This window comes from Macrosteles quadrilineatus, unplaced genomic scaffold, assembly GCF_028750875.1.
Source record: "Macrosteles quadrilineatus isolate MER2022 unplaced genomic scaffold, UCM_ALF_1.0 Scaffold_2__2_contigs__length_208266976, whole genome shotgun sequence".
Lineage (NCBI taxonomy): Eukaryota > Metazoa > Arthropoda > Insecta > Hemiptera > Cicadellidae > Macrosteles > Macrosteles quadrilineatus.
In genome coordinates this window covers 86,804,008-86,831,101 of record NW_026542595.1, presented here as the reverse complement: position 1 = coordinate 86,831,101, position 27,094 = coordinate 86,804,008, and the positions used below count along the sequence as shown (strand labels likewise).

Genomic DNA, 27,094 nt, shown 5'->3' with positions numbered 1-27,094 from the left:
GTCAAATGCTCGTTTATTTTCAAGATGAGCTCGTTCGCATCGCTCAACACGTCCTGGTTGAAGTTTGTTTACTACACTTACTCACCTTAGGTTGTAGCTTCTTCGGTGCGCTCACCTGCCTTCAGGTTTAGCTCGTTCGCTACGCTAACTCGCCTCCAGGTTGAAGTTCGTTTGCTATGCTCACTCACCTTTTGGTTGCAAATAGCTGTTTTTATAAATTTAAAATAAATAATAGTGTTGCACCCTGTTAGTAAACCTATTAACTTTTTAATGCTATGAACATCACAGAATCAAATTGTTTAGTTGAACCAGCTGTTAAGATTCTTTAATTCCATTTAAATATAAGTACTTACGAGTTGTTAGCCCGTCCTACGTACGGGAGTAGTCAATTAAAACGGTGTAGGCCTAATTCAGAACAGCTAGTTTACACGTATAAAGACAAATTTTATTGCAGCCTACAGTAGAAAGAGTAATTATCAATTGAAAAGTGTATAGGCCTAGTCAATGATATCACCTTCCATCACATACCTACCTCTTCCATAATCAATATCACCACAATACAATTACTCATACTATACACAATTTCCAGTAGGTCTGAATTTAAACTCCCTAAAATAAAACGAAAACATCCAATAAAATTCACAGTACACATAATTATAACGTTGGTGTCCTGACATCACCAAACGAATCGTCCACACACATCCTTTATGTCAATTTCACTGCATCAATTGCTAAATAAATAAGTGTAAACAAAGAAAAGTAAACACAACAACATATTAGTTTGTTTTGTAAACAGCTGAGTCAAAAATAATATTCATTTGAACAAAAGAACTGGTCACATGTTGAAGGAATTTAAAAAGTAAAAACGCTAGTAAAGCTAGTAACGTAATTAATTGTCTATGTTTATCATCCATTCCGTTATCAGTTCCAATATCCTTGATAATTAAACCACCCTCAATGAATCAATGTACATCGTAATTCCCCATTTCATTTATTAAAACTATAAAATATTCAGGGCCTCCAAACGTAACCACAACTAAACACACGCCAAACAACTTTTTTAGGTTTCATAAAAGGGTGGTTAGTCTAATTGCAGTATCCTAGGGTCAATGATGACGTTGTGTCCAATCTATGTCATTCATCTGTATATCTTTGGATAACACCCGTCTGAGGTTGTGGTGGTAATTTAAAATCGTATTCCTGAGGATTCTTGATCTCCATTTTTATGACATCAATATTTCCGGGCCTGATCCAAACAAAGTTCAAGCATTCAAAAACATTGATTGTAAACAAAAAGCTGCCAAGATGAATTAAAACATGTAAAAATTGTGATTTTCCTACACTTTCCAAAAAAGTTGAGCAGTATAATAATTTGCATATCTTTTTTATTTAACTCGTGTACAGAGCCTCGACTTGTACACATCGATGGTGTTACTTATCTCGGTGGTCTACTAATCTTACTTATTTCCTATAATCAATGACAACATCAGAGTAAATAACCTCATAGTTCTATAGGGCATTTTTATAACTAACCAGCTGTTAGTTAAAACAAATTATATTGCTCTAAAACAAATCGAAGATTACAAAGATTGCTTTAAAAAATAATTTGAACATTCTAGTATTTTACCATGAGGTGGTATTTAATTAATCTGTCATCCTCTTACAGAAGAATTGAACGTATCAATGATTAGCATTACACATAGTATAAATAAGTCAACCCTAAGTATGTCATTACATTTATATCCAAATACTGAATTTGTGACACAAAAGCTGAATGTTTACAGCTGTTATGTTAAGAAAATTATTTTATTCCAAAAGCTAGTTTAGAATCTTAGCGTCGGCTGCTAGACTTTTTAAAAATTAAAACTTAATTTCTAAAAAACTGGGACCCTAAACTAAAATTATGGCTTCGACATTCCCTAGTTCTCAAAATTATCTTTCTTTCAACACAAAAATCATGAAAATCCGTCGAGTGGTTGATTCAGAATCGTGAAATAAAAAAACACTGTTTCGTTTTAATATTATAGATAAGGTTAACATGGGGAACTACAGAGCCACTGGGGCGAAGCCCGAAAGGATTTTTGAGATAATAATGTGCCTAAATGTTAATCGGGAATGTGAGCTATCATCATGCCAAATTTCAGCCCAATCCGTCCAGTAGTTTATGCGTGATTGAGCAACACACAAACTCACAAACTTTCAGATTTATAATATTAGTAAGATTATTTTTGCTGATTCCTAAAATTATTTCTTCACATAACCTTAAAGTTGTAGTTGTGTTAACTATCAGTGTGCATTATTATTGTGGTAATAGGGTATAGTGTGGCAAAAAAAAAACGTTCGTACCACGGACCAAAATTTTTTTGATCCGGCAAAACCTCATCGGCCCTAGGTACGAAATATATTATTTATAAATTTACAAAACTTGAATGAGTATTGTTTCAATCCAATAAACTTAACAAACCATTTTGGTTGCAGTTTTGGGTGCAGGAAACAAAAATCGAACTTAGATGTCAAACTCAAACATCAAATTTGAGGTTATGTTTTCCATGTAGATCTGTTTCAGAGTGATAAGTTGATTCATTTGTGTAAATCCTTAATTAGGAATGATAAATGACTTTTGTAGATTTTTAAAAATGTATTTAGAGAATGATCATTTCATTTAAGTTATAAAAAAATAAGAGTTTTAAAGGTAATACCGACACACAAAACATATCTTTAATGTTATTTTAATCTATTTATTAGCAAGTACTCCTGTTAGTCAGCCTTCTCCAATTACTACAAAAAAAGGTATAAAATATAGTTAATGTGACTGACGTGTAAAATATTCTTGAATTTCTTGTAAACAATACAAAGTTTATTTCAACCATATCACAGTAAATTCTTCATGTAGATTTCCAAATTAGGTCCCCGAAGACTTGTAGGAATTATTGTATTATATTTTTTTCTAGTAAACTATCTCTCTACATTCTTTTATCATAGCCATTTGTTAAATCATTTAGTAAGACAAGTAGTTTTGAATTGACAAGTCAGACCTACAGAGCCATTCTAAAAGGTAGGCAACATTTTTTAAGCCACTTTAATGAAGGTGATGATAATATAGCTCCACCTGAGCGTTTGCAGATTTTCCTGAGCGCTTCTAGAGCTCTGAACCTTCAATTAAATTAAAGTAATCAGTTAAAACCGTAGAACAGCTTTCGTATCGACCCCTGGATTTTATTAGCTCCTTCTGAGCACTCTGGGGAAGAAATTTGAATGTGGCTGGTTCTAGGAGTAGATCTAGCCTGTTTTGTGAATACAATTTCATTCCCCCTTGGAATTTAAAACACTTTTCTGGCCACCCCTTCCAACTAAAAAAAAAGAACTTCAAAAAGAAAGAAACACGATTGCAGCGTATTACAATGTAAATGATCACTGTTTTACAGGTTTTCGCTCATGGTCTGTGTGTACTGTTAACCAAGTGACAGCTGGTCTATGTGTAAGATTCAATTGTATACCTCGGTCTGTGGCAATGACCCCGGCGTCGCATATATGCGACGCTCAGTAGCGAACGTGTTAACCATAAAAACGTATTTGGAATCTATTGAGGGCCTTATTTAATATAATGGATTATTGAATTAAAATAGTAAAATGACTTTAATTTCATTTTTTCGAATGGGTAGCCTCCGGATTATCAAGATACAATTAAAGTTGTTTAAATACCTGTAATGTCGATAATTCTCTTAAATGGCTGAGATCTTATCTGTCAGATAGGCAGCAATGTGTGGAGATTGGTGACACGAGATGGGCGACAGTTACATGTGGTGTGCCTCAAGGGTCAATCCTTGGGCCTCTGCTCTTCGTACTGTACGTCAATGACATAAACTTGACCTTGGTCAACTGTAAACACCATATGTACGCTGACGACTTACAAATCTATGACCATTTTACTGCAAACAACGAAAACGACTGTGTCAGAAGGATCAATGAAGATGTCAACCGAATTGTTACTTGGACTGAGAATCATGGACTGAGACTAAATCACGAAAAGACGAAACCGATTGTCATTAGCCATTCTCGACTTCGACCTTCAATTGACTTAGACTCCATAAACCCAATCACAGTTAATGGCAAAGCACTTCCATACTACGACAATGTCAAGAATCTTGGTATATCTTTCAACTCTTCACTTACTTGGGACATAGCTGTTATGGACACACGAAAAAAGGTTTTTGCCTCCATACATTCATTGAAAAGATTACAGATTTTTTTACCACAACACACTAAACTACATTTGATCAAATCACTTGTACTACCCCACTTCAGTTACTGCAACTCATTGATCAATGACTTGACTGCGACTCAGGCGGGTATGCTCCAGCGGTCACAGAATTATTGTTTGAGATTTGTCTATGGTCTGCGACGTATGGAGCATATCACGCCATACTACCTTGAGGCACACATCCTGAAATTAAATGATCAAAGATTCATTAAAATTTTGTCATTGGTTTTTTCAATTTTGAAAACAGGCTCCCCAAAATATTTCAAATCCGATTTTAAATTTGTGTCTCAGGGTAGTTCATGAATGTCTCGTTATTCTTCGATCACATTGCGTATACCTCATCATGTGACCACAGCTTATGGCAGGGCTTTTGTTGTTACCGCTTGTCGTCTGTGGAACGGCCTACCCCTACACATTAAGACCCTTGAAAAACGTTCCCAGTTTGTGGCGGCACTGAAAAAGCTCTATTTTGAGAAGATGGTCTCGGCTGGCGTGCCCTAGGGCTGCTGTTGCCTTGCGCGTTTGCTGATGCGTGTATGCGAGAGTGTGTGAATGTGTTTTTCTATTTGTTAAATTTTTATGTTTTTTTTTAGATATGTAGGTACTGTACTTGAATTGTTAAATATTTTATGTTTAATTAGATTAAGTTATCCCTATGTCACTTTATTTTTGTTATATTTTTAATGTCAGGTTAAGTGTAAGAAAGGGCCATGTGGCCCTAACTTTGCCTGAAAAAATAAAGGATTTTTCATTTCATTTCATTTCATAATCCAATCGGTTGTGAAACAACTAGTTTCGGCTCACAAAGGAGCATTCTTCAGGTTTTCCCAAGGACATTGTCACTTCTTCTGAAGGTCGTCAAAGATCACAATATTTACAAAACACAAAAAACATTTAAAACACATTACATGCATGCCTAGGCCTAGCTTTAACGATGTGACCGGCGGGAGTTTACGTCTAGACTGCCGGGCACTATGGTCGGTGCGTCTTATCAGTAACAGGTTGTTTGTGGGTATCATTCTTCTCCCTCTCCCTTTCCATTATTTCTATTGTAGTGTTGTAAATGAAATTAGATGCGAATGAAAGCTTGTCGTTTAGCACGTTTTGTTTGTCCAATTTGACTGCCTTATAAATTTTGTTTTTTGTGTTTTGTAAATATTGTGATCTTTGATGACCTTCAGAAGAAGTGACAATGTTGTTGGATTGGAAAATGGTAAAATTAAGATTATAAAAAAGAAACCATGTTGACTTGAGCAATAAAAACAATGTAATGAAAAAGTAAACAGAAAGAAATAATAACATATGATAAATAAATATACACATGTTAAATGCAGATCAAGGGGGAAAAGTCTTGAACAAATGTCCTTGGGAAAACCTGAAGAAGGCTCCTTTGTGAGCCGAAACTAGTTGTTTCACAACCGATTGGATTATCGACATTACAGGTATTTAAACCACTTTAATTGACTTTAATTTCATCAATTTGGGCCAAACATTAAAAATTGAAGTCTTACAACAACCAAAGACTGAAAAAGTCTGTTAAAAAAAAACAACTTAAAAAGAACATTTTACACAAAATATTAAAATACTTATTCAATTATTAAACTGGATATTTTAATATTGAAGGGTATATTTCCACTAAATTATCGCCGACCAAAATGACGTGGTAGCGAAGTAAATTACGCAACCGTGATCAAAATAAACTTTGAAGGGTTTTATCGTAAGAAATAAATATGGTATCTAGTAAAATAAAACAATCTGTGATTTGATAGGACATTTATTTAACAAACAATACCATGAATATATGACATGAGGACTTTGAAATCATGTTATTGGAAATCATTTGAAACGCTTGTAAAGAAAATAAAGTTAGTTTTAACCCATTGGAGACCGAGTATTTTATTCACTGACGATAGCTAAAAACCCTATTAAAATGGGCCAATTTGCAAAGGTTTACTAAAAAATCTGTAAAAATTTATTCTTTTACCTAAATACATAAAAATTATGTTTTTCTTTATCTAAAAAAATTTTCTTTTATGTAATGTGGTTTTTACTTAAAATTTTTTTTTTTTAAGAAATAAATAAAAAAAATATTTTTATTTTTTCAAAAGCAAACATAAATAAAATGCATTTTTTGAGCCCATGAGTCTTACAATTGATATATATATGTGTGCAAAATTTAATTCCTTACGTGGAAATGTCAAGATTATCTCTGTAGGATTTATACTTTTTTTATATATTTATTTTTGTAAATCATTACAAATTTCAAAATATTGCGATTTCTCAATAAAACAATATAATTTTTAAAACAGGACTCTAAGTTTTCTTGTTGTAATCCATTTTAATAATTATTTTGGTAAAAATTATACATATTATTAGCAAAACATTAAAAAAATAAAAAAAACTCACCATAAGTGGATTTTCTTTGCGACCGAGACTCGTTTGAAGAAGCACACAAAATCTACAGGCTACAATTGTTCACCGACACACTTATGAAAATGTCCATGATACAATGTTCTTAAGCTTCATAATAAAAACTAAAATATGACCTAAATAATATTTACACAAAATTTACAAGTTTGTTGATAGCTGTCTTTCTAATAATTAATCTTTGTGTGATATTCTTCAAAACATTTTTCGAGGTGGAGAGGCACCAAGCACTTGTTGCAAAGCCATCTTACTTCAGATCGAATTTTGTTTTTATAACATACTCTACAATTCCTAGTAGGTTTTTGTTTTTTTTTCGGTGGGGGGGATTTGCATTGGGAAATGCCCCATGCTTTACTTTGCAGTCTCATCGGGTTGTCTTTGGCTGGTCGACCTGGACTCAGACAATTTGGTAAGCTGATGTTTTCGAGGATTTGTTCCACCAGGGCAATCCTATAGTCTCTATAGTGAATTTTTTCCCATGGATCATCTTCCATATACAAAATGAATTAAAAATTGTCATGTCCATTAGGTAAAAAAACAATTTCTTATATGACTTGACAGTTCTTCGCATAATTGGGTGGCTGGCTAACATCTGGTCTTGAACGTCTACGCCCAGCATACCTTTATTGTAATCAATAACGCTTTTGGGTTTCAATACTTGCCTGACTTCTCCCCTCCTCTCTATCTCCTTGTCTACAGTCATTTCTATGCTAGCATGAGTAGTTGACAGAACATGAACATCCTTACGGTCTTTCCATTTTACCGCAAGGATACCATCCTTACTCCGCCTCATGGCCTCTCCAACTTCCAGGCAGGCATTGTCAAAATCTTCAGGCATATTGATTCATTCAAGATTTACTGTTCCTACACAATGTGTGCTGCGTTGAAGTAAACGTTGACATAGACCAGGGGAGTTATACCAGTTGTCTATAAACAACACATGGCCTAAATCTAAGACCGATTCGGCCAATTGCATGACTACGGCTTCGCTAGCAGGGACGTTTGGGGTCTTGTCATCGCCGGTATAAATCTTAAAGTCTCCACAATACCCACTGGAGCTTTCACACAGCTTATAGATTTTTATTCCAAATCGCGCCCTTTTTTTAGGATTAAATTGGACGTAAGACAGCCTAGCTCGAAGTTTGACAAGGCTTTCATCAATGGCTAAATCCCTTTTCATTGTATAGACGTGCATATACTTTGTTTGCAAGTAAGAAATCACGGGCCTTAGTTTTTTAAGCTTATCATTTCGATCAGTGAATTCCTCATCAGCAAAATGCATAAATCTAGAAATTAGCTTGAACCGACAGTAAGACATAACCTGTGCATATATTGGAGTTTCTAAGATTTTTCTAGCCGTCCAATACATTTTAATTGTTGGTTTCCTCACTTGGCCCATTAGTATGTAAAGAGCAAAGTATGCCTTCAGCTCAGGTACCGTCAGGTCCTGCCACTTGTCATCATCTTTTAGTCTGCGCCTATTTGGATTTACTAATTGCCTTGCAGCATAATCATTCGTTTCACGACAAACCATCTGAAAAAACTCATCTCCCAAAAGCACTGAAAAGCCGAGGGGTTATCTCCTAGCTTTCTAGCTGAGAAAGGGTTCAAACCGGACTCATCAACATATGGAAATTCTTTTACAACGTTGTCTTCATCCGCCCATATCCAAGCGTCAGCCCATTTCTTTCTTTTCCTTTTTTTCTTTCCTCCAGCTTGCTCATTTGTTTCTTGTCTTCCTCCTCTACCCCTTCCTTGCCCTCTACCCCTACCTTGCCCTCTACCCCTCTACCTTGCCCTCTACCACTACTTTGTCGAGTTCTGACTGCAGTATTTGGCAACTCTGTTTTTTGATGCCCTAAAGTGGGCGGATTGATCTTCCTTATTATGTTTAGCAATATTTTTTTCTGAAAAATCTGTTTGGGATAAAAGTTCTTCATGACCCAAATTTTTAATCTTGTCTCTCAGCTGTTTTGCTTGGTAGTAGACATAAAAATTTTCCTTGAAGTCAGTCAGTTTGGCATTAAAAACCTCTTCTATTTTAGAGGCTGTGACGATTTCTTTAGATTTTACTGTTTTTGTTATAACTTTCTTCTTCCCCCTTATGGTCCTCTCTTCTTTGATTGTCTTCCATGCAAAGTACTTATTTCTAAAATCTTCTTCATAAGTGAATTTGATTTAAGAAAATATATAAGAATATATATATAAGAATATATATAAGAACATATATAAGAATATTTACAAAGAGCACATTTTCCTTTCATGCATTGTTCAGATTTAGTTGAACAAACCACTTTTTGTATCATCTCTGTGATAGTGTTCTGGAGTGACATTATCTTTCTTTAAGGCTTCCAGCATGAGTCCCATGTTCTTCTGCAGTGTTTAATACAAACACAGGTATCTCTGTCAGACCTCTTAGGAAACGTAACCCAGAATGGACGTGATCTGCAAAACATTGAAAAAGATATTTTTGTGTTGGTTTTACCGACAAAACGTTTGTAAAAGTTTGTAATGGAGTCCAACAAGATTCTGCGACGTTTTTTTACCTTGGCTCTTACCACAAAATATTTTTCTCTGGGCACATTCTACTTGTCGTGTCATCTTCAAAAAAGTCAATCAACTTTCATTTTTCTTTTTGTTGAACGCATTGTCTTGTTTTTCTGATGTATTCAAAATTTTGTTCTTTAACACGTTCGCTGCGGGCCATCAAACAGCAGGCGTAGCCTCAGCGCGGCGCAGCCCGCAGCGTCGAACAAACCCGATTGCCGGGTGATTGGCTCTCATATTTCGGTATGACGAATAGCAAATAACGTGCAGTGATGTCCTGTTTTATAACAAGAGTCGACGTAGTTCGCTAAACACTCACATATAGCAGCACTGCTTGGAACGTAGCCGGTCCCATCGTATTGCCAATTGGAGGGAGAAAGACGGGACAACAAGTTGATTTTTAAGTTTGCCAGACGGGGATTTTATGGGGAAATTTTACTACCAACCTACAACACAACAAAAAGCAAGTCACCCACTACACGCTAACGTGGAATAGGTCTGCCTTCGACCGACGCTTGAGCAAAAACGATGATATACGAAAGGCATTGCCGAGCGTATCCGATCGGTTACGGCAGCGTCTGAACAGCGCTCGGCCCGTATCCGATCGGATACGCCCGCAGTGAATGTGTTAAGTTTTGCGTTCACCCTGTAAGGCACCAAATGTTTGAAATACTTTTGGACTCTATATTTGTTTAACACCTTGTTTCAAAGTACTTTTCGGGCAACTTATTTTTTCTTCCTTCCACCTTTTGCTTCTTCGATCTGGCTCTCAACTTGTTTTGAAAGGCTAAAAACAATTGTTTCCTTACATTTGGCAAAACTTTCTCTTTCCCTAACAGTTCCTTTTTTCCTGGAAATGGTGAAACATTTGGTTTTAGTTTTTTTTTTTCTCTGGTATCGCTTTTTATACTTTTCTACTTTTAATTATATATTTTTTTATTTCGTTGTAGCATAATCAAAAGGTTATCTTAGAAATAATAAAGTGGACTGTATATAGGTTATTAATTTAATTTTGACAACAGAAAATAATGGACTTTTGGTTTAATTTTTAACACTGAACTATAGTTATGTTACCACTTTGACGTTATTAAGGTCTTGAAAGAAGATCTGGTCGAATGTTGTCTCTAGTCGAGAAGATATGTTTCATGAATGTCCAAATGTTCTCACAGTACACAGAATTTAGAGTCAAATTAAAAAGGGTTTATTTAATGCACACAAAAGGAAAAGGTAAATGAAACAAGTCAAAATAAAAGGAGAGAGAAATGAATGATGTTACACAAAGAAACGATATTACGAGAGAGAAAAATTGCACTTTTTGAACCAGAATGTTTACCTTGGAATGTTTACATTTTCAAAATTGTATTATTGTATTGTTGTTGACATGTGGGGATTATTTTAATAGGCTCATATGGTCAGCTGGCCTTTTACTGAACATACCGGCCTCCATAAAACGATAGTTTTATAACAATGAACACAAAATTGTACAAAAAACGGAGCACTGAAGAATATTCTGAATGTTATTTACAACTATTTACAGGAGGTTTGTCTTTGAATTTACGTGTTAGCTTCTTAACCGGGCTCCCACACGAATTATGCCGGAAGCATCCAGAAAAGGGTCTAAGGGTTGAAGATTAGAGGTACTGGGTGTGTTTTTGAGTAGTAGAGTCAATTCATTCGTAAAACATGTAGCTTGTACACACTTGATGATCGTACGCTCTGAGTTCTTAAGTTCAGAGACGGTGAGATGCCCATGTCTTCGGTCAGAGCTACGTGTATTGTGGATAAACCGCAAGCTATAGCTTGTTACTCTAAGTAGTTTAGACCACGATGAGTACTTGGAGAAAAGATCCAATTCTGGAGGTTGGGTTGAAACTAGGACATTTAGAGGAGTAGTTTTACATTCTTGAGTGTCTTGCAAGTTTATGGGAACGAAGCGATTAGATGGCCAATGATCATCTGAAAGAGTTAACCATGGAGGGCCATTCCACCATAGAGGATGATCAATGAGTTGAGCGGGAAGCAAACCACGTGACGCACAATCAGCGGGGTTGTCCGTTGAGGGAACGTAGCGCCAGGAGTGAGAGGGGATCAATTCTTGGACTTGAGCAACTCTGTTGGCAACATACGTTTTTAGTCGATATGATGGGGTGTGTAACCAAGTGAGGGTTACTGATGAATCACACCACAATGTAGTTTGAGAAAGGTCAATCTTTTCTTTGAAAACTGTACAACAGTAGGTTGCGAGTTTTGCAAGTAAGTGTGCACCACATAGTTCCAAGCGGGGTAGAGTAACACGTTTCAAAGGAGCTACACGTGTTTTTGCGAGAATCTGACGAGTGATGATTTCTCCAGTTGAAAACTCACAGCGGAAGTATAAAACTGCTGAGTATCCTACTTCGGAGGCATCTGAAAATCCATGGAGTTGTAAGGAACATGTGGTAGTGAAATGGAACGAGCAAGGGATCTTAATACTTGAAAGGAGAGAGGTTTCATCAACGAAAATGTGCCATTTTTCGGCGAGTTCATTTGGAAGAGTGTCATCCCATTGGATACCCTGTGACCAGAGTATTTGCATGAGGGTTTTTGCCCACATGGTCTCGGGTGACAAAAATCCGGTAGGGTCGAAAATGCGTGCTATAATGCTCAGCACTGATCGTTTTGTAGGAGGACCATCAGGGAGACTTAAGTTGTAAGTGAAACAATCTGAAATGGGTGACCAATGTAGTCCAAGAATGGCGAAATTAGGGTGATTAATGGTTTCCAAAAAGACTGGTGTTTCTAGATGATCTTGAGGCAAATCTTGGAGTAGTTCTGGGCAATTGGATGTCCATTTTCTTAGCTCGAAACCACCACGTGCAAGAAGTTCGATCAACTGATCTCGTAGTTGTTTAGCTTCGTTGAGTGTATGAGCTCCACAGATGACGTCATCCACATACGTATTATCCCGTAGAACTTTGGCTGCTGCTGGGAAGGACCCTCCTTCGTCGTCAGCAAGTTGATGTAACGTTCTGATGGCATGGAAAGGTGAACTGCTAAGACCGTATGTAACTGTCGTTAATTTGTATGTGGAGATTTCTTGAGTCTTTGGATCACGCCATAGAATTAACTGATACTTCTGGTCGTCAGGATGAACTTGAATGCAACGATACATTTTCCTTATATCGCAACTGAACACATAATTATGTGAACGAAAATTCAACAAAATGTCACAAATGTCAATTTGAAGTTTGCGACCGGTTAAAAGAATATCATTTAGTGAGACACCGGTACTGGTTTTGCAACTACCATCAAAAACTGTGCGAAGTTTGGTTGTACTACTGGTTTCCTTCAGTACACCGTGATGAGGCAAATAGTAGTGTGGCTGCGAAAGATCGGAAGGGGATGCTTTGACCATGTGTCCGAGATGTTCATATTCAGCCATAAACTGTGTATACAATTCCTTGAAATTAGAGTTGGATTCAAACTTTCGTTCAATTGAGTGAAGTCTATGTTCAGCAGCAGATTTTGAAGTGCCCAGTGGTTGATGTTGGTCCTTGAAAGGGAGTCGAACCACATATGTTCCATCTGGAGAGCGGGAGTGAGTTGATTTGAAGTGATCTTCAGCGATGCGATCGTCTTCAGAGATAAGATTGCACTGCGGTACCTCTTCTTGTTGCCAAAAGCGAAGTAGAGTATTATGTAGCTCGTCCGTAGTGGAGAGTAGAGATGAATGGCATGAGGTGGGAGAAGAGTTAGACAAAGTTGGTGCATTGCCCATTAACACAAATCCCAATCGTGTTCCAATAACGAATGGAAGGTTTGAGCCCAATGGGTAGGATTGATGAGTAAGAAGTTCTGGAAACAAAGCACCTCCTATGAGAATGTCAATATTCTGAGGAATATGAAAGGTCGGATCTGCGAGGAGAAAAGGTTTTACCAGTTCGTAAACCTCAAAAGAGAGTTGAGTACGAGGCAAAGGAGCGGAAATTCTATCTAGAATATGGAAAGGTTGATTTGAAGCAATTACTTCACTGCCTAGTGTGGATAGTTCTAGGAGTGCATGTCCCTTTGTCGAGGATTGCGATGCAGAGATTCCCACGATTGTGTGAGTAGAGCGGTGACGAGAGACGTTTAATAGCTGTGCTGCCTTCTCCGTCATGAAGTTGAGTTGACTTCCACTGTCGAGCAGACATCGAAAGACATGAGAGATTCCATTATTACTATTAGCGGTAATTTTAATGAGAGCGGTGCCTAGCAGTACCGTAGTTGCAGGCTGAGAAATCGAGAGCGACATTTCTGGTTGAGCAGAAGCGACTACAGAAGGTGTAGCAGTTGAAGGTTTTGAGGGTTTGGCTACAGGAGGAGACTTTACAACATTTTCGAAGTGTAACAAGGTGTGGTGTTTTTGTTTACATTTAAGACATGTGCCTGTTGAGCGACAATCTTTGAGTGTGTGATTGCCAAGACATGAAATACATTTATTTTGCTCCTTTACAAGTTTGTAACGCTCGTTTGGAGATTTCTTAGCAAAAACCTTACACATGTAGATTTTGTGATCGGTTTGTTGACAGGCAAAGCATGATGGAAATGTCTTTACAGAAGTGGAGTGATCATCTGAGCTTACAAGTGCAGTATAGCGGGTGCTTGGTTTGGAGTAATTTTTACTAGATGTGAGGGCAGGCTTTGAATTAGCCTTGTGACAAAAAGTTGAAGAGTGTAGGTTGGCATCTTCACTGTTTGAGCATTCTTCATTGAGAAATTTAATGATTTCGTCCACAGATGGTAACGAATGAGTTTCACATGATTTGAATGAGCGGTAATGTTCAAGTTTTTGCCGTAAATTTCTATCAAGTCTACGGAGCAAATGAGCTGACAGCAAAGGATTGTCATTTGTAGTGATGTCACTTTCTAAAGCAATAAGTGATTGTGTATGTTCCAGAAAATGATTTAGAAATTCACGTATTGATTTTGTATTTTCAGATGTGGCAATGGGAAGATCCAATATAGCATTTAAATGTAAAGAAGTTAAGCGTCTGTGATTGTGGTATCGATCGCGCAACAAATTGTATGCGATTTCGTAGTTAGATGCACTGATGTTTAAGTTTTTAATTAAATTTAGAGGTTCTTCAGTTAGACAGCTTAGTAGGTATTGAAATTTTGATACTGGAGACAGAGATGTGTTGAGGTGTACAGCGCTATCAAAAAGATTGATGAAATTAATCCACTCGGCTGAGTTTCCCGAGAAGGTTTTCAAGTCAAGTTGCGGTAGGCGAACAGGTTGCATGAAATCAGTACAGTTGGAATTATTCACCATTTCTTGAGGAGGAGATTGAGGTTCGTCAATAGGGATTAGTGACTCTATAGTACTACAAAGATGTATACATAATTCACCAATAGTGTTTTCATCATCATTTAGAATAATGCCATCGAGTTCTTCGTCAGAACAATGTTCTAAAACGCGCCTGAAATTTAGTTCAAAGTCGTCTCGCTTTTTCCTGATTTTATCTAAATAGTTATGAAGTGATTTTATTTGCACAGAGGATAGGTTGTTTGCTTTAGCACTTTCATTAATATAATCTATATTTTCTTGAATTTTTCCAAGCCTAACTTTGAATTGTTTGGTTAGTCTTTTATAAGTACAAACCTTAATCGGGGCTAGGTTCACAGGAGCCATCATTGAACACAAATACAGTTAAAATACACAAGGCACAAAAGTTATTTCACTTCGTTACATAAAACAAAATGAATTAGGCTAGTTCAATTAAACAGTTTGTGGGCCTTAACTCGGAACCAATCAACAAAAAATATAAACACTGAAGGATTGGTATAATGTTTACAAAATGACTATAATGTCACAAAGTGTTTCAGTCATTGGAGTAGGCCTATTAGGCTAATGTGATCGAGAGAGAGAGAGAGAGAGAGAGATAGAGGTAGAGGGGGAGTACAAAATATGCGTGAACGACAATATTGAGAGTTTATGAGGTTATGTTCGTCTTTAATCTTCACCAAAAGTCCAAATAATTAATCCAATCAATTGGTTAATCAACAATCCGGCTCGAAGGACCAAAGATGTAGCGTAATCAAAAGGTTATTTTAGAAATAATAAAGTGGACTGTACATGGGTTATTAATTTAATTTTGACAACAGAAAATAATGGACTTTTGGTTTAATTTTTAACACTGAACTATAGTTATGTTACCACTTTGACGTTATTAAAGTCTTGAAAGAAGATCTGGTCGAATGTTGTCTCTAGTCGAGAAGATATGTTTCATGAATGTCCAAATGTTCTCACAGTACACAGAATTTAGAGTCAAATTAAAAAGGGTTTATTTAATGCACACAAAAGGAAAAGGTAAATGAAACAAGTCAAAATAAAAGGAGAGAGAAATGAATGATGTTACACAAAGAAACGATATTACGAGAGAGAAAAATTGCACTTTTTGAACCAGAATGTTTACCTTGGAATGTTTACATTTTCAAAATTGTATTATTGTATTGTTGTTGACATGTGGGGATTATTTTAATAGGCTCATATGGTCAGCTGGCCTTTTACTGAACATTGGTTGTCTTGTTTTTAATTTTTTTATAGGCCTTCGCTCTGTCCCTTCTAAGTTGCTTTCATCCTCTTTTTTTCTATTCTTTTTGTTCATTTGGTTCATCTTCCATATCAGATGCAGTGGGCGTGTTTCTTATAGCATGCTATGTAGCCTTCTTCTTTTCTCTGTATTTTTTTGAACTCTTCCTCCAATATTTTCGCAGTTTCCTCTTCTCTCTTGGTTTCTTGTCGGCAATTCCTTTGATTGGCTTTGCTTCATTTAGTCTATAATACCTTTCCAAATCTTGTTCTAGTTGCTCTTCAGTAAACTTGCTTCGTCTTTGTCTTTGCTGTTCTCTTTTCCTCGCCCTCTGTTGCTCAAGGGTTGTCTTGGCTGATGTCTTCGCCGTACGTCCCATGATTTCTTAAATGAAGCCAAGTAAAACTTTTGGAGATCTGAAATAAATAGAAATATGTAAGAAAACTGGAAAGCGGTATTAATATTTGATAAAACTAATATCACGTTTTGGGCGGCTAATAAAAAACAGTATATGCCAGACTAAAAGAGATAAGGTTCAGGTAGGCCAGGGTGCGTATCTTACCCTCTAGACGGATTCAGCGTGTTCAACACCACCGCTAGGTTAGGTTATATAAATTTTAAAAAAAAAATTGTATAAATTGTTTAAAAGTTTAGACAACTTCACCCCATGCGGATATTAACCCCGCGAACAAGGGATAGTCCCTAGGAATTCGGCGGAATACCCTGAATCCGTAGGGAGGTTGTAAATATGTGGCCAGGCAGCTTAAATCGCTTTGTCTAAACACCTATTGTTGTACGAGGAATGGCAGGTTCCGATACAAAAAACTGGGTTCTCAAGTATTTGCCCCACTGTGAAACAGCTAGCTTCTTAAAAGCAATATAAATCATGATTAAAGTGTTTCTAAACAACCATTCATTACTTAACGTTAACTACATTTGTTGCCTTCTCAATATGTATTGCATCACAACATAAGGTATCGTCAGTAGGGCCAACAATAATAGTATTTCAATTCTTGTTCACTTTCCTTGTACATGTAAAATACTGTAAGTTGGCACTTGGCTCCTAGGTACAAAATGTGTATTTATATGTATATTTATGACCCCTAAATATATATAGGCCCATCCCGACCCTTCAAACAATCCTATTAGCACGCTTCTGTGCACGCCCTAGTCAGGGACGTTCAGCACCCGGGGCAAACGCCTTTTGGCGCCCCCCCCCCCCCCCTCAATTGGACTGAAACTAATTCCTTACAAATCTTCTTAAAAAATGTGTGGTGTGTCCATCGGTGCAATACATTAATACTATTCAGATCTTAAAATGCTTAAACTCAAGTTCAAAGTACTAAGGCCTAGATATAAGTGGTAAATAATTGAATACAGTACGTATTTTCAAAGACAAATAGTTTATTTGAAAACAAAATCATTCAGGTTTACAACAAACACTTAAGGTAATAAACTATGTACAAGTGGGTCATGTATTAGATAAAATTATAAAAAATTTAACTGAAAATACTTATTTTAAACATTTAATTGTTCTTATAGAGTTTCACTTTTCGGGCTTTTCTTGTTAATAAATTCTTAAATTAATAAAAAAAACATGTAAATCAATTAAAAACAATTTGAAAACATATAAATATATACAGCAACAAAAAGTTAGGTACTCAACACAAAGTGTTTGAAAGACTGGATATTAATATGAATCTGTATGAATAAATAAATACAAAGTAACAAAGTACTGTATATTATCTGAACTTTACTCTTCGTTTCATTTAGCCATGATGATAGAAGAGACGAGGATTGATGTGTTTTTTTCTCTCTTTAGCTCTTTTGCGATTTTTCACACCTGACAGTTTTTTTGACATGACTATTATTCAAAACACGAAAATAATATTGCTAGTAACACGCAAAGAAACAGCACCGCAACCACATTTCGTGTCCTGAATCACTGATTACTAGTAGAATGAAGTTCCGTATGAACTGTTAGTTGTCAACTGGAAGTGTTCTGACTCCGCGCCGGCGCCGTCCTAGTGACTCATCGACGACAGACAGACAACGCAGTATGCTCATCCTCATACTCGCTCTGTACAAGTTCATACGGACGGTTAACATGATTCGTTAACAGTATAATAACAGTCAGATAGCATTCATCATTTCACTTTGTACTTTCTTAGACTTGTATAACAATTAAAAAATATAATGATTTTCTTTTGCAATACAAGACGGATTAAAAATATTTTGAGCAATTTTTATTTGAAAAAAATCTGTGCCTGTGTTGGCGCCCCCAACAACTGGCGCCCGGGGCTCATGCCCCGCGTGACCCCCCCTAGTTACGTCCCTGGCCCTAGTTAAAAAAACAATAATACAAATGATGCAATAATTTGGAATTTTATATTGCGCTTATGTTATAAAATTATTGAACAATAATTTCCGTTTTTGTCCCATTAAAATCGGATTATTTTAACTGGTTTTATAATGTTAGAATTTCTTGAAAATTTTTATTTCCAATAAAGAAGCATTAAAACTCAGCGTATACAAATGTTTTCGATATCCAAAATAAATATATGTATCACGAGATAGATTATTATATAGAGTAGGTAGTTTTATCGTAACAATATTTGAGTATTATCACGTTTTACATAATCGTGAAGTGTAAACCAGTTTGATTTACATATATTTCTGCATAATTGAACAAATCAATCACGCTTGTGTTCGGATAGAAAATTTGTTTACCAAACAATACTCATGAAATATGATTGCAAAAAGAATTTACAACTCACCAAAGTTTGGCTGGCGTTTCACGTGATCCTTCCTAACGGTAAATTCCGGTGTTATGTAAATCTAGTGCAGCTCTTCAATTCCGGATATCTCCACATCCGAGTCGTCTGGTCCTGCGTCTTCGCTGCTCTCAGAGTCGCTCCCGACGTGGATGATAAAGGATTCAGTTATGTCATCTATCGCTGGTTCCCTGGGGGAGTATTCATTTTCTGCATTCTTAATATGGTCGCATTTTCACTTTCATTGGTCTGGGCCAATCGTAGAAAACTTTTCTTCGCAGAGCTTTTGTATGTCTGGGAGTTTGAATGTTGTGTTGTGTGTAGCAACATAGTTTTTAATGTCTGCCCAAATCATTTTGATAGGATTAAGATCTGGATAATACGGTGGTAGACGTAAAACGGTCTGTCCTCTTCCCCTTAATAATTCATCCAACCGATATCTTACAAATCTATCCTTGTTTACGACAATGATTTTGTACAGCTGTGGCTTTAGCATTGACTCCTCAAAAGGTATATTTTAACTATACAAACTTTCATTATAAATCAAGAGGTACGGTGAGTCTACCGGTGAATGATCGGTTAAGCTGTCCCGATGAACGACCACTGGTGCACTGACCCTATATCTCAAAATGTTAGTTTTTTCTAACATAACCTTGAAGTTATCATAATTATCATAGCTTCACTTACCTCAGTTGATGTTTGATCTGTACTTTGGTTTATGTGGGGGCGGTGGATGCCTGACAAAAACATTAAACTCTTGAAGGCATACCAGGAAGGACTGTAAATGTCTTCTGTTCCTACTCCAGACTTCCGACTGCTCATAACCTTTGCCAGCTCCCTGCTGTACTGGCTTTTTATTGTATGCCATTTTGTTTCAATCTATTTAGCAGAAAAACTTAATTCCTCACCTATGACAATAATTCACATTTTTATATTTTCCCTATGTGCCTGTTAACTTAGTAATGTTCAAATTCTTCTTCAGAATATAATAATGTTTCTTTAATTTTATACATTCCCCTCTTATTGATTAATTTGATACAATTTAAGTCAATCTTTATAATCACATCTTCTCTTTCGTACAAAAGTTCGTCATCCCTATCAGGCCACACCCAATAAACACCTTTTTTTTGCCATACATTTCACCTTGTATAGATCTGGAGTATCCACACATATTTCAACCCCCCCACTTTGCCCGGAAAAAGATTGTTGTTATATTTCATGAAAACAAAATTGTCGACAAGGATGTCCGTTTCAAGTCCAGAAATAGGTAGGCCTACTGAGCTGTCAACATCATTTAAAGAATTTAATAGGCCTACTTCTGATGAAGATGAAGATACATCTTCAGTTAAAGATGCATCTTGAGTTGAAGGTCCATCAGTCAGGGTCAAATCTTCTGGATTTTGAATCAAACTTCTCATTATTCCTCGTGATCTAAGTCCTCCTCTTGTTCTTGGGCCGAACCTTGCTCTATCAATCCGCTGATTCTTTTTTCCTCAGCTTTCTTCATTCTTTCTTCTCTTTGTTTTTTCTAGATGGAATTTTTTCTAATTCAGATGGAATTTTCCATTTGTCTACCGTTTTGAAGCCCAAGTCCTTCTCTCTTATCACTTCCGTTCCAGGTATTTTTGGAACTCGCCACTGACGTTTGCTACAGTGTTCGTTTCATTTCTGGCATATAGAGGTAGACTGTCAATTACTTTATCCCGGTTTAGTGGGCAAAGCCCGCTCTTCTCAAACCCTTTTTTCACGATTTCGTGAACATTGTGGCTGCCTAAATCAAGAGTTTCCTTAACTAAGGCAACAAAAGTGCTCTTAGGCAAAGCCACTTTTTTCTTGCCATCTGGAGTAATTCTCCACTCGGTCAACACAGATCTCCATTGTGATTTAAGAGACCCAAAAAAAGTTAAATCCAATGGTTTTAACAAATGTGTCGCATTTGCAGGAAACGTCAGAAATGAGATATCATTCTCTGTGCACATCTTTAGAGCCCTAATACTTATATGCGCAGATAAGTTGTCACAAATAAGTATCTTTTTTCCCACTATGTCATTCTTGTGTAGCCAAGGTAAAATAGTAGTTTACGCAATGATTGCGTTAAGTGAGTCTTTACGACACGAGTAGAAAATTGGCGAGTGCCTTAAAAACTTCTACGAGTGTCGTAAAGACTATTAACGCGAGTTGCGTACACTACTTTACCTACGACCGATTTTTAATTACTATCAATCTGGATTTAATTACTAACAATAACTACTGATAACTTTTTAGAGAGGTTATGTTTTCGTGTATTGTCATTGCCACTGAAAGTGATGCAACGACTTGTTGTATAATCAGCTGATTTCCTGTAATTACGTGTTTGTTAAACTTCATTAAATATTACATTGCTAGCAGCATTCTTACCATAAATAATATTGTATCAGGTACAATTTGGCAAATATTTCATTTATTTTTGGACTTCCACCAACTTAATTAAGAATACGCGAGTATCAACATGAACAAGTCGGATCAACAATTAAATTGGTCAACTGATCAGCTGATCAGCTGATTAGTTGACGTTCGAAGCATTACAATTTTAATTCTTTTCTCTCAATACTTGAACCTTATTGGTCCGTTACCTGTGTGGATATGAGAAAACTATGCGGATATGAAATGAAACTATGCGGATATGAAAGTAAACAGCTGTAAAGTGAAACTTTTCAATTCTAAGAACTGGACTGAAATGGCTACTTTAAAAAACGGTCGTAGGTAATAGTAGTTTACGCAACGATTGCGTTAAGTTAGTCTTTACGACACGAGTAGAAAATTTAAGGCGAGTGCCTTAAAAACTTCTACGAGTGTCGTAAAGACTATTAACGCGAGTTGCGTACACTACTTTACCTACGACAGTTTTTTAATTACTAACAATCTGGTTTTTAATTACTAAAAATCACTACTCATTACTTCTTAGAGAGGTTGTGTTTTAGTTTATTGTCAGTGCCACTGAAAGAAAAGTGATGCAACGACTTATCGTATAATCAGCTGATTTCCTGTAATTACGTGTTTGTAAAACTTCGTTAAAAAATACGTTACCTTTTTCAGGGAATGTGTTCTGCTAGCAGCATTCTTACCATAAGTACTGCATCAGGTACAATTAAGAAAATTTTGAATTTTGTTTTTGACAACTGAATGATTATAGTGAAACAGTTAATTCACAGTTAGATCTCAGCATCGAATATTATAGAATATTATAAACAGTTTGTTCTCTCATTTCCATCTCGTCAACTTCACTTTCACTAACTGACATTATTAAATCAGTTTAATCTACCTTCCTTTAACTTCCACAAACTTAAGTTAAGAATACGCGAGTATCAACAGGAACAAGTCAGATCAACAATTAAATTGGTCAACTGGTCAGCTGATCAGCTGATTAGTTGACGTTCGAAGCATTACAATTTTATTTCTTTTCTCTCAATACTTGAACCTCATTGGTCCGTTACCTGTGTTGATATGAGAAAAACTATGCTGATATGAAATGAAACTATGCTGATATGAAAGTAAACAGCTGTTAAGTGAAACTTTTCAATTCTAAGAACTGGACTGAAATGGCTACTTTAAAAAACGGTCGTAGGTAAACATGTTTCCGATCCAATCTTCCATTAAATCTTGCTCCATCCACCTGCTGTCTGTAATGTTTACTCTTGCTCCTGGCGAAGCATTTAGGAGCCAATCACCCCATTTATTTTTGCCTTTCATTATGAAGTAAGGAGGGAGAAGTTTCCCATCAGCACTTCCACAAAACACACCGGTATAGCATTTTTTGTTTGGTTCAGGACCTTTTCAGGGTGTCGCAACGTTCTTGGGAAAAGTAATTTCTTTGATGATGGATTGTCATGAAAACCAGTTTCGTCCATGTTAAAAATGTTGCAATCGTTAACATTTTCAATTTCTTTCTCAAAGTTGTCAAAGAAACTATTAATCATATCTTCATTGACTGCAGCACGCTTCTGGGAAATATTTTTTGCAAAACATTCTTTTAGAGAAATTTTATGTCATTTGAGAAAACATTTCCCCCACTCTTATCCTGGCATATTGTTTTTAAAACAGGGTATCTTCCTTTAGGATAAATCAAGGTATCCCTTTATTATTAGTCGTAAATCATACATGCCAATTGGAATGCCCATTTTACTGACATAAATTGTGTGGGCAACAAAGCAGTCCTCCTCCTCCTCACTAAATATTACGGGTTTTCCTACTTTCAACCTAATGTTTATTATTTAACTTATTTACCAACGTTTGGCGAGGGATTTTATACTTCCTCGACGCTTCTCTTTGGCCTATTTTTCCGCTTCTTATTTCTTCGACTACGGTTTGCAACAGCTGGGTAGAGTATGCCGACTTGGTCCCATACTGCCTTGTGCCGGGTTGTGGTTTGTAACTTCGAGGCATTTTTCTGAAAATGAAATGAAATGAAAATGAAATGAAATGATTTATTTGCCGTTGATCATGTACATGAAATGGGCATTGTCATATGATTAATACAGTTAATTAAAACAGATTGTCATACATCTATATAACTAAAATCTAATTTCTATACATGGAAAGGATCAATGGCAGGTCTGGGTTAAAGTGACAAAGAACTGTGTCACTTGTTGTTCTTTTCTTGATGTTTTGGAAACCTTCTTCACACCTACTTTCCCATATGAGTGACCGTCCTTTTATTAGAAGTCTATGTAAAGGATTTAAAACAGTGGACAAATTCTTGACAAACCGGTTGTAGTAATTAACAAGCCTTAGGAAAGATAGTATGTCTTGTATGTTATAAGGCCTTCGTGCATTTGTAATTGCTGTGATTTTATCCTTAGTTTTGTGGATTCCAGTGGCGTCAATAATATGTCCTAGGTATTCAATTTTCTTTTGAAAAAAATGTGCACTTATCACGGTTAAACTTCAAATTTTGACTTCTTAAAAGCTCAAACACTTGTCTTTTGTCACTTTAGTCTTTCTAGTAGTTCTTTTTATGATGTTCCTTGAATTATTATATTGTCGAAGAAGCACTGAACACCTTGAAGGTCTGGAAAGATTCCGTCCATCACCTTTTGCCAAACCCCTGGAGCAACTTTTACACCAAATGAGTGCTGAAAGTTGTAATTTCTGCACTCTCAGCATACATTTTCAAGTGCAGATAAGCATTACTTAAATCCAAAGTACAAAACAACTGCCCTCTATTCATTTGAGCAAAAATGTCTTCGAATCGAGGTTTTGGATGATGTTCTTCTTTGATTTGTTTGTTTACTGTAACCTTGTAATCATCGCATATTCATATGTTACCATTAGGCTTTACTACAGGTACAATTGAAGTACCTCAATTAGACTTGTCGGTTTTGGAAATGATTCCAGCTTCTTCCAGACGATCCAACTCGAGTTCTACTTTTTCAGTTAGTGCATATGGGACTGGGCGAGCTTGCACAAAAATAGGTCTTGTCCCTTCCACAAGCTGCAAGTGTGTTTTTTTGTGAGGTATTAGTCCTACTCCTGGTTCAAAAAATTCTTTGAATGCATCCAAAAAATCTTTGAGTGCAGTAGATGTATAATTGCTACGAACTGTTTTAAGATCTGCCCAATCCAGTTTTACCTCTCTAATCCATTCTCTTTGGAAAATTGCATTGAAATTTTAATTCACTATGTAAAGTTTATCAAAAAACACAATATCTATCATTTCAGCCTCTATTTATTTGAAACACAATATCCTGCATTCTACAAAGACGACACCTCTGGGTTTGATTATTTCACTTGAGTATGTCCTTAGTTCTATGTTTGTGTGATTTATTATTCAGTAAAATTGACATTAACTTTTCCAACATATTTTGTCATGTAATCTACGGGGACAGAGCTTGAAGTTAAAGATTAATGTTTAAGCTTGCCTTTGATGCCACCAATGCATTTAGTAAAGTATTCAATAAAAACATCAGGATCAATGTTTGAGTTACCAGTATTTGTACATATTTAATGCTATTCCAGGCTGCTTTGCATTTATTGCTGCTATTTTCACACAGCATTACATTATTAGCATTATTACAGCAATATAACAGGCATTATTGAGCAGCTTGGAATCAGTTATGGTTTTCCAATACTGCCATTTCAATCTGTTATGTTCATTTTCAATTTATTACTGCCCTTATAAAGGCTATGTAGAAATAATAACTTTCTTTCATCATAACCAAATCATTGGTTCACTAATCTTGGCCAAATTTCTCTTTAAAGCTGGGTTTTCCTAGGCGCGGTGAGCGGAAAAGCGATTAACATGGCGTTCTGCTTCGCTTCTAGGAAAACAGTAACATTAAATTACCTAAGACAAGAGGAGTCCGCTCTCCCCTTTCATCTCTCCGCTTCCGCTCCTAGGCAAAACCCAAATTTTACCTAAGACTGTTATCACTTTTCTTCTTTATAGGCTTCTAGAAAATAGTTATTTTTGTAACTAGTGGGCAAATGGCACTTTGCTGCACACGAGAGCAATGTTTACGAATGATCTCGAGTGCAGCAAGGGCCTTTTGCACTCGTGTTACACATTATATTTTTCCTACAGTCACTATAAAGCATATAAATAATTAGTCTTTCAAACACTATACAACACGTTTTTAGGTTCAACTGGCAACACAAATAGGAGCCCTAGAGAAAGTAGTACCCGATCCGTATCACTCCGATATTTTTTCCTCGGCAAGAAATGTGCTCCGCGACTTGAGAATAGTTCCGTATGTTTTTGTAATTTAAAGTGGTTTTCGCGCCTAAAAAAATGCTTTAAAAGGTAATTTCTTGTTCATTAAGATCGTAGGAATGTTTTTATTGATACGTATTTGTCCAAGGCAATCTTTCTCTTGATTTCTTATAAGAATAAACTTTTAAATTAATGAGAAACAAATATCTTAAAGAAAGGAATCTACACTTTTATTTATATCACACAAACATAAACATGAACACAGCTTAATATAAAAAGTAGAACATGTGATCTTGAGACAATGTACATTTAAACAGTACATAAGCAAAATTGTCAATGTTCCAATACTCCCTTCACAATTTTGAAGCTAAATGTCACAAAGTCCAATGTTTACTTTAGGGACTCACGCCCTTAAGAGTGGGAATTTTAAAATGTTAAAACCTTATTGCAAAACTACATATTGAGACGAATCTTTTGACACCTTAAACGTTGAAATTGGTCCACAAATAAGGGAGGTGTTGCGTTAACAAAATAAGGCTTCACGTATTATATATAGATAGATGTGTAAACCTTACTCGATTGAGAGGTTTAGTAAGGAACTGTCAAGTTCATTAGATTTGATTTTAAAAACTTTGGATAAACTTTTCATGAAGTCATCAATGATGCCATTGTCGGTCCCAGCTACTAACCCAACATCTACATAAATAAGTACAAGTAGCTTCTTCTCTTGGTCATTTTTATAAAAGAGACAGGGATCCGATTTACTTCTCTTAAGACCTTGAGATTCAAGAAACTTTGTAAGTTTCAAGCTCCAACAACGAGGAGATTGTTTCAGACCATATAATGACTTTTGTAGTTTACACACACGTCCAGTTCAATCAGAATAACCTTCAGGTTGCTCCATGTAAACTTCCTCTGAAAGATCACCATATAAAAAGGCAGTCTTCACGTCAAACTGACGCAATTCCAGATTTTCAACGGAAGCCATACTTAGCACAGATCTAATGGTGTCATAACGTGCCACAGGACTAAACAGTTCATTATAGTCAATTCCTTCACGTTGTGCATATCCCTTGGCTACTAATCGAGCTTTGTATTTTTCATGAGAACCATCAGAATTAGGTTTTGTTCTAAGTACCCAACGACATCCAAGGACACGAGCTCCTTCTGGTTTATCCACCAAAATCCAAGTTTTATTTTCATGAATAGATTTTGTTTCATCGTCCATAGCAGCCTTCCAGTCAGATGCATCATCCAACACCATTGCTTCCTTGTAGAAAGCATTGCTTCTTGTGCGAGTCGTGTTTTGTTGAGTACTTGTCTAAGTATATTGAGCAGGTTATTATACTCTTCTTGAACGGTAGGAAATTCTGCCAAAATGTTTGGAGTTCTCTTCACTAATGACATTTAAAAACCTTGAATGGCGTTTTTTGAAATTGTATCAAAAATTACATTCTCCATAAAAGATGGGCACAGTAAAATGGGGTAGTATTTCTCCTCCTCCCAACCTTTCTTTAAAATCTTAGCAATATCCTCCCATTCCTTTTCTTGAAAGTCGTGGCAAATACAGGGAACCTGCCAACAACACATATATATGTAGACCTATATGTTAACAATACGCCAAGTTAAATCTTTACCGGAGCTTCTCACCTTTTACCTTATGTGAATGTGAAAGGCTGCCAGTTGCCATTTGTGAACGGTTTGGTATTTTTATAATTTCTTTTCACCAAAGTTTTGAGGAAACTTAATAATAATAACAAACAACAGCTAAAAACATATTGTACTTACCTAAGTTATTACTGTATTACTAATCTATTTATTTAATGTTTTTCTCTTCTCGTTT

General features: G+C 36.1%; 1 protein-coding gene across 1 annotated transcript; it reads right to left on the bottom strand.

Annotated features, from left to right (window-relative positions):
- Positions 1–8,328: 8,328 nt before the first annotated feature.
- LOC128984542 (uncharacterized) lies at positions 8,329–14,888 on the bottom strand. Its single transcript, XM_054403875.1, has 3 exons — positions 14,859–14,888; positions 11,600–13,580; positions 8,329–8,513 (listed from the first exon to the last, which is right to left on the bottom strand). The coding sequence occupies exons 1-3, from the start codon at positions 14,886–14,888 to the stop codon at positions 8,329–8,331; spliced, it is 2,196 nt and encodes a 731-aa protein (XP_054259850.1).
- Positions 14,889–27,094: the final 12,206 nt, after the last annotated feature.

Bases quoted from the DNA above. Each gene is read 5' to 3' on its own strand.
- LOC128984542 (XM_054403875.1), bottom strand. From the start codon at position 14,888: ATGGCTCCTGTGAACCTAGCCCCGATTAAG. The intron at 13,581-14,858 runs GTTTGTACTTAT...AATGTTGTAAAG, and splicing joins TGAACCTAGCCCCGATTAAG to TCTCCTCCTGTAGCCAAACC. The intron at 8,514-11,599 runs GTGAGTTTTCAA...CAAATACTGCAG, and splicing joins AGCAGTTTTATACTTCCGCT to TCAGAACTCGACAAAGTAGT.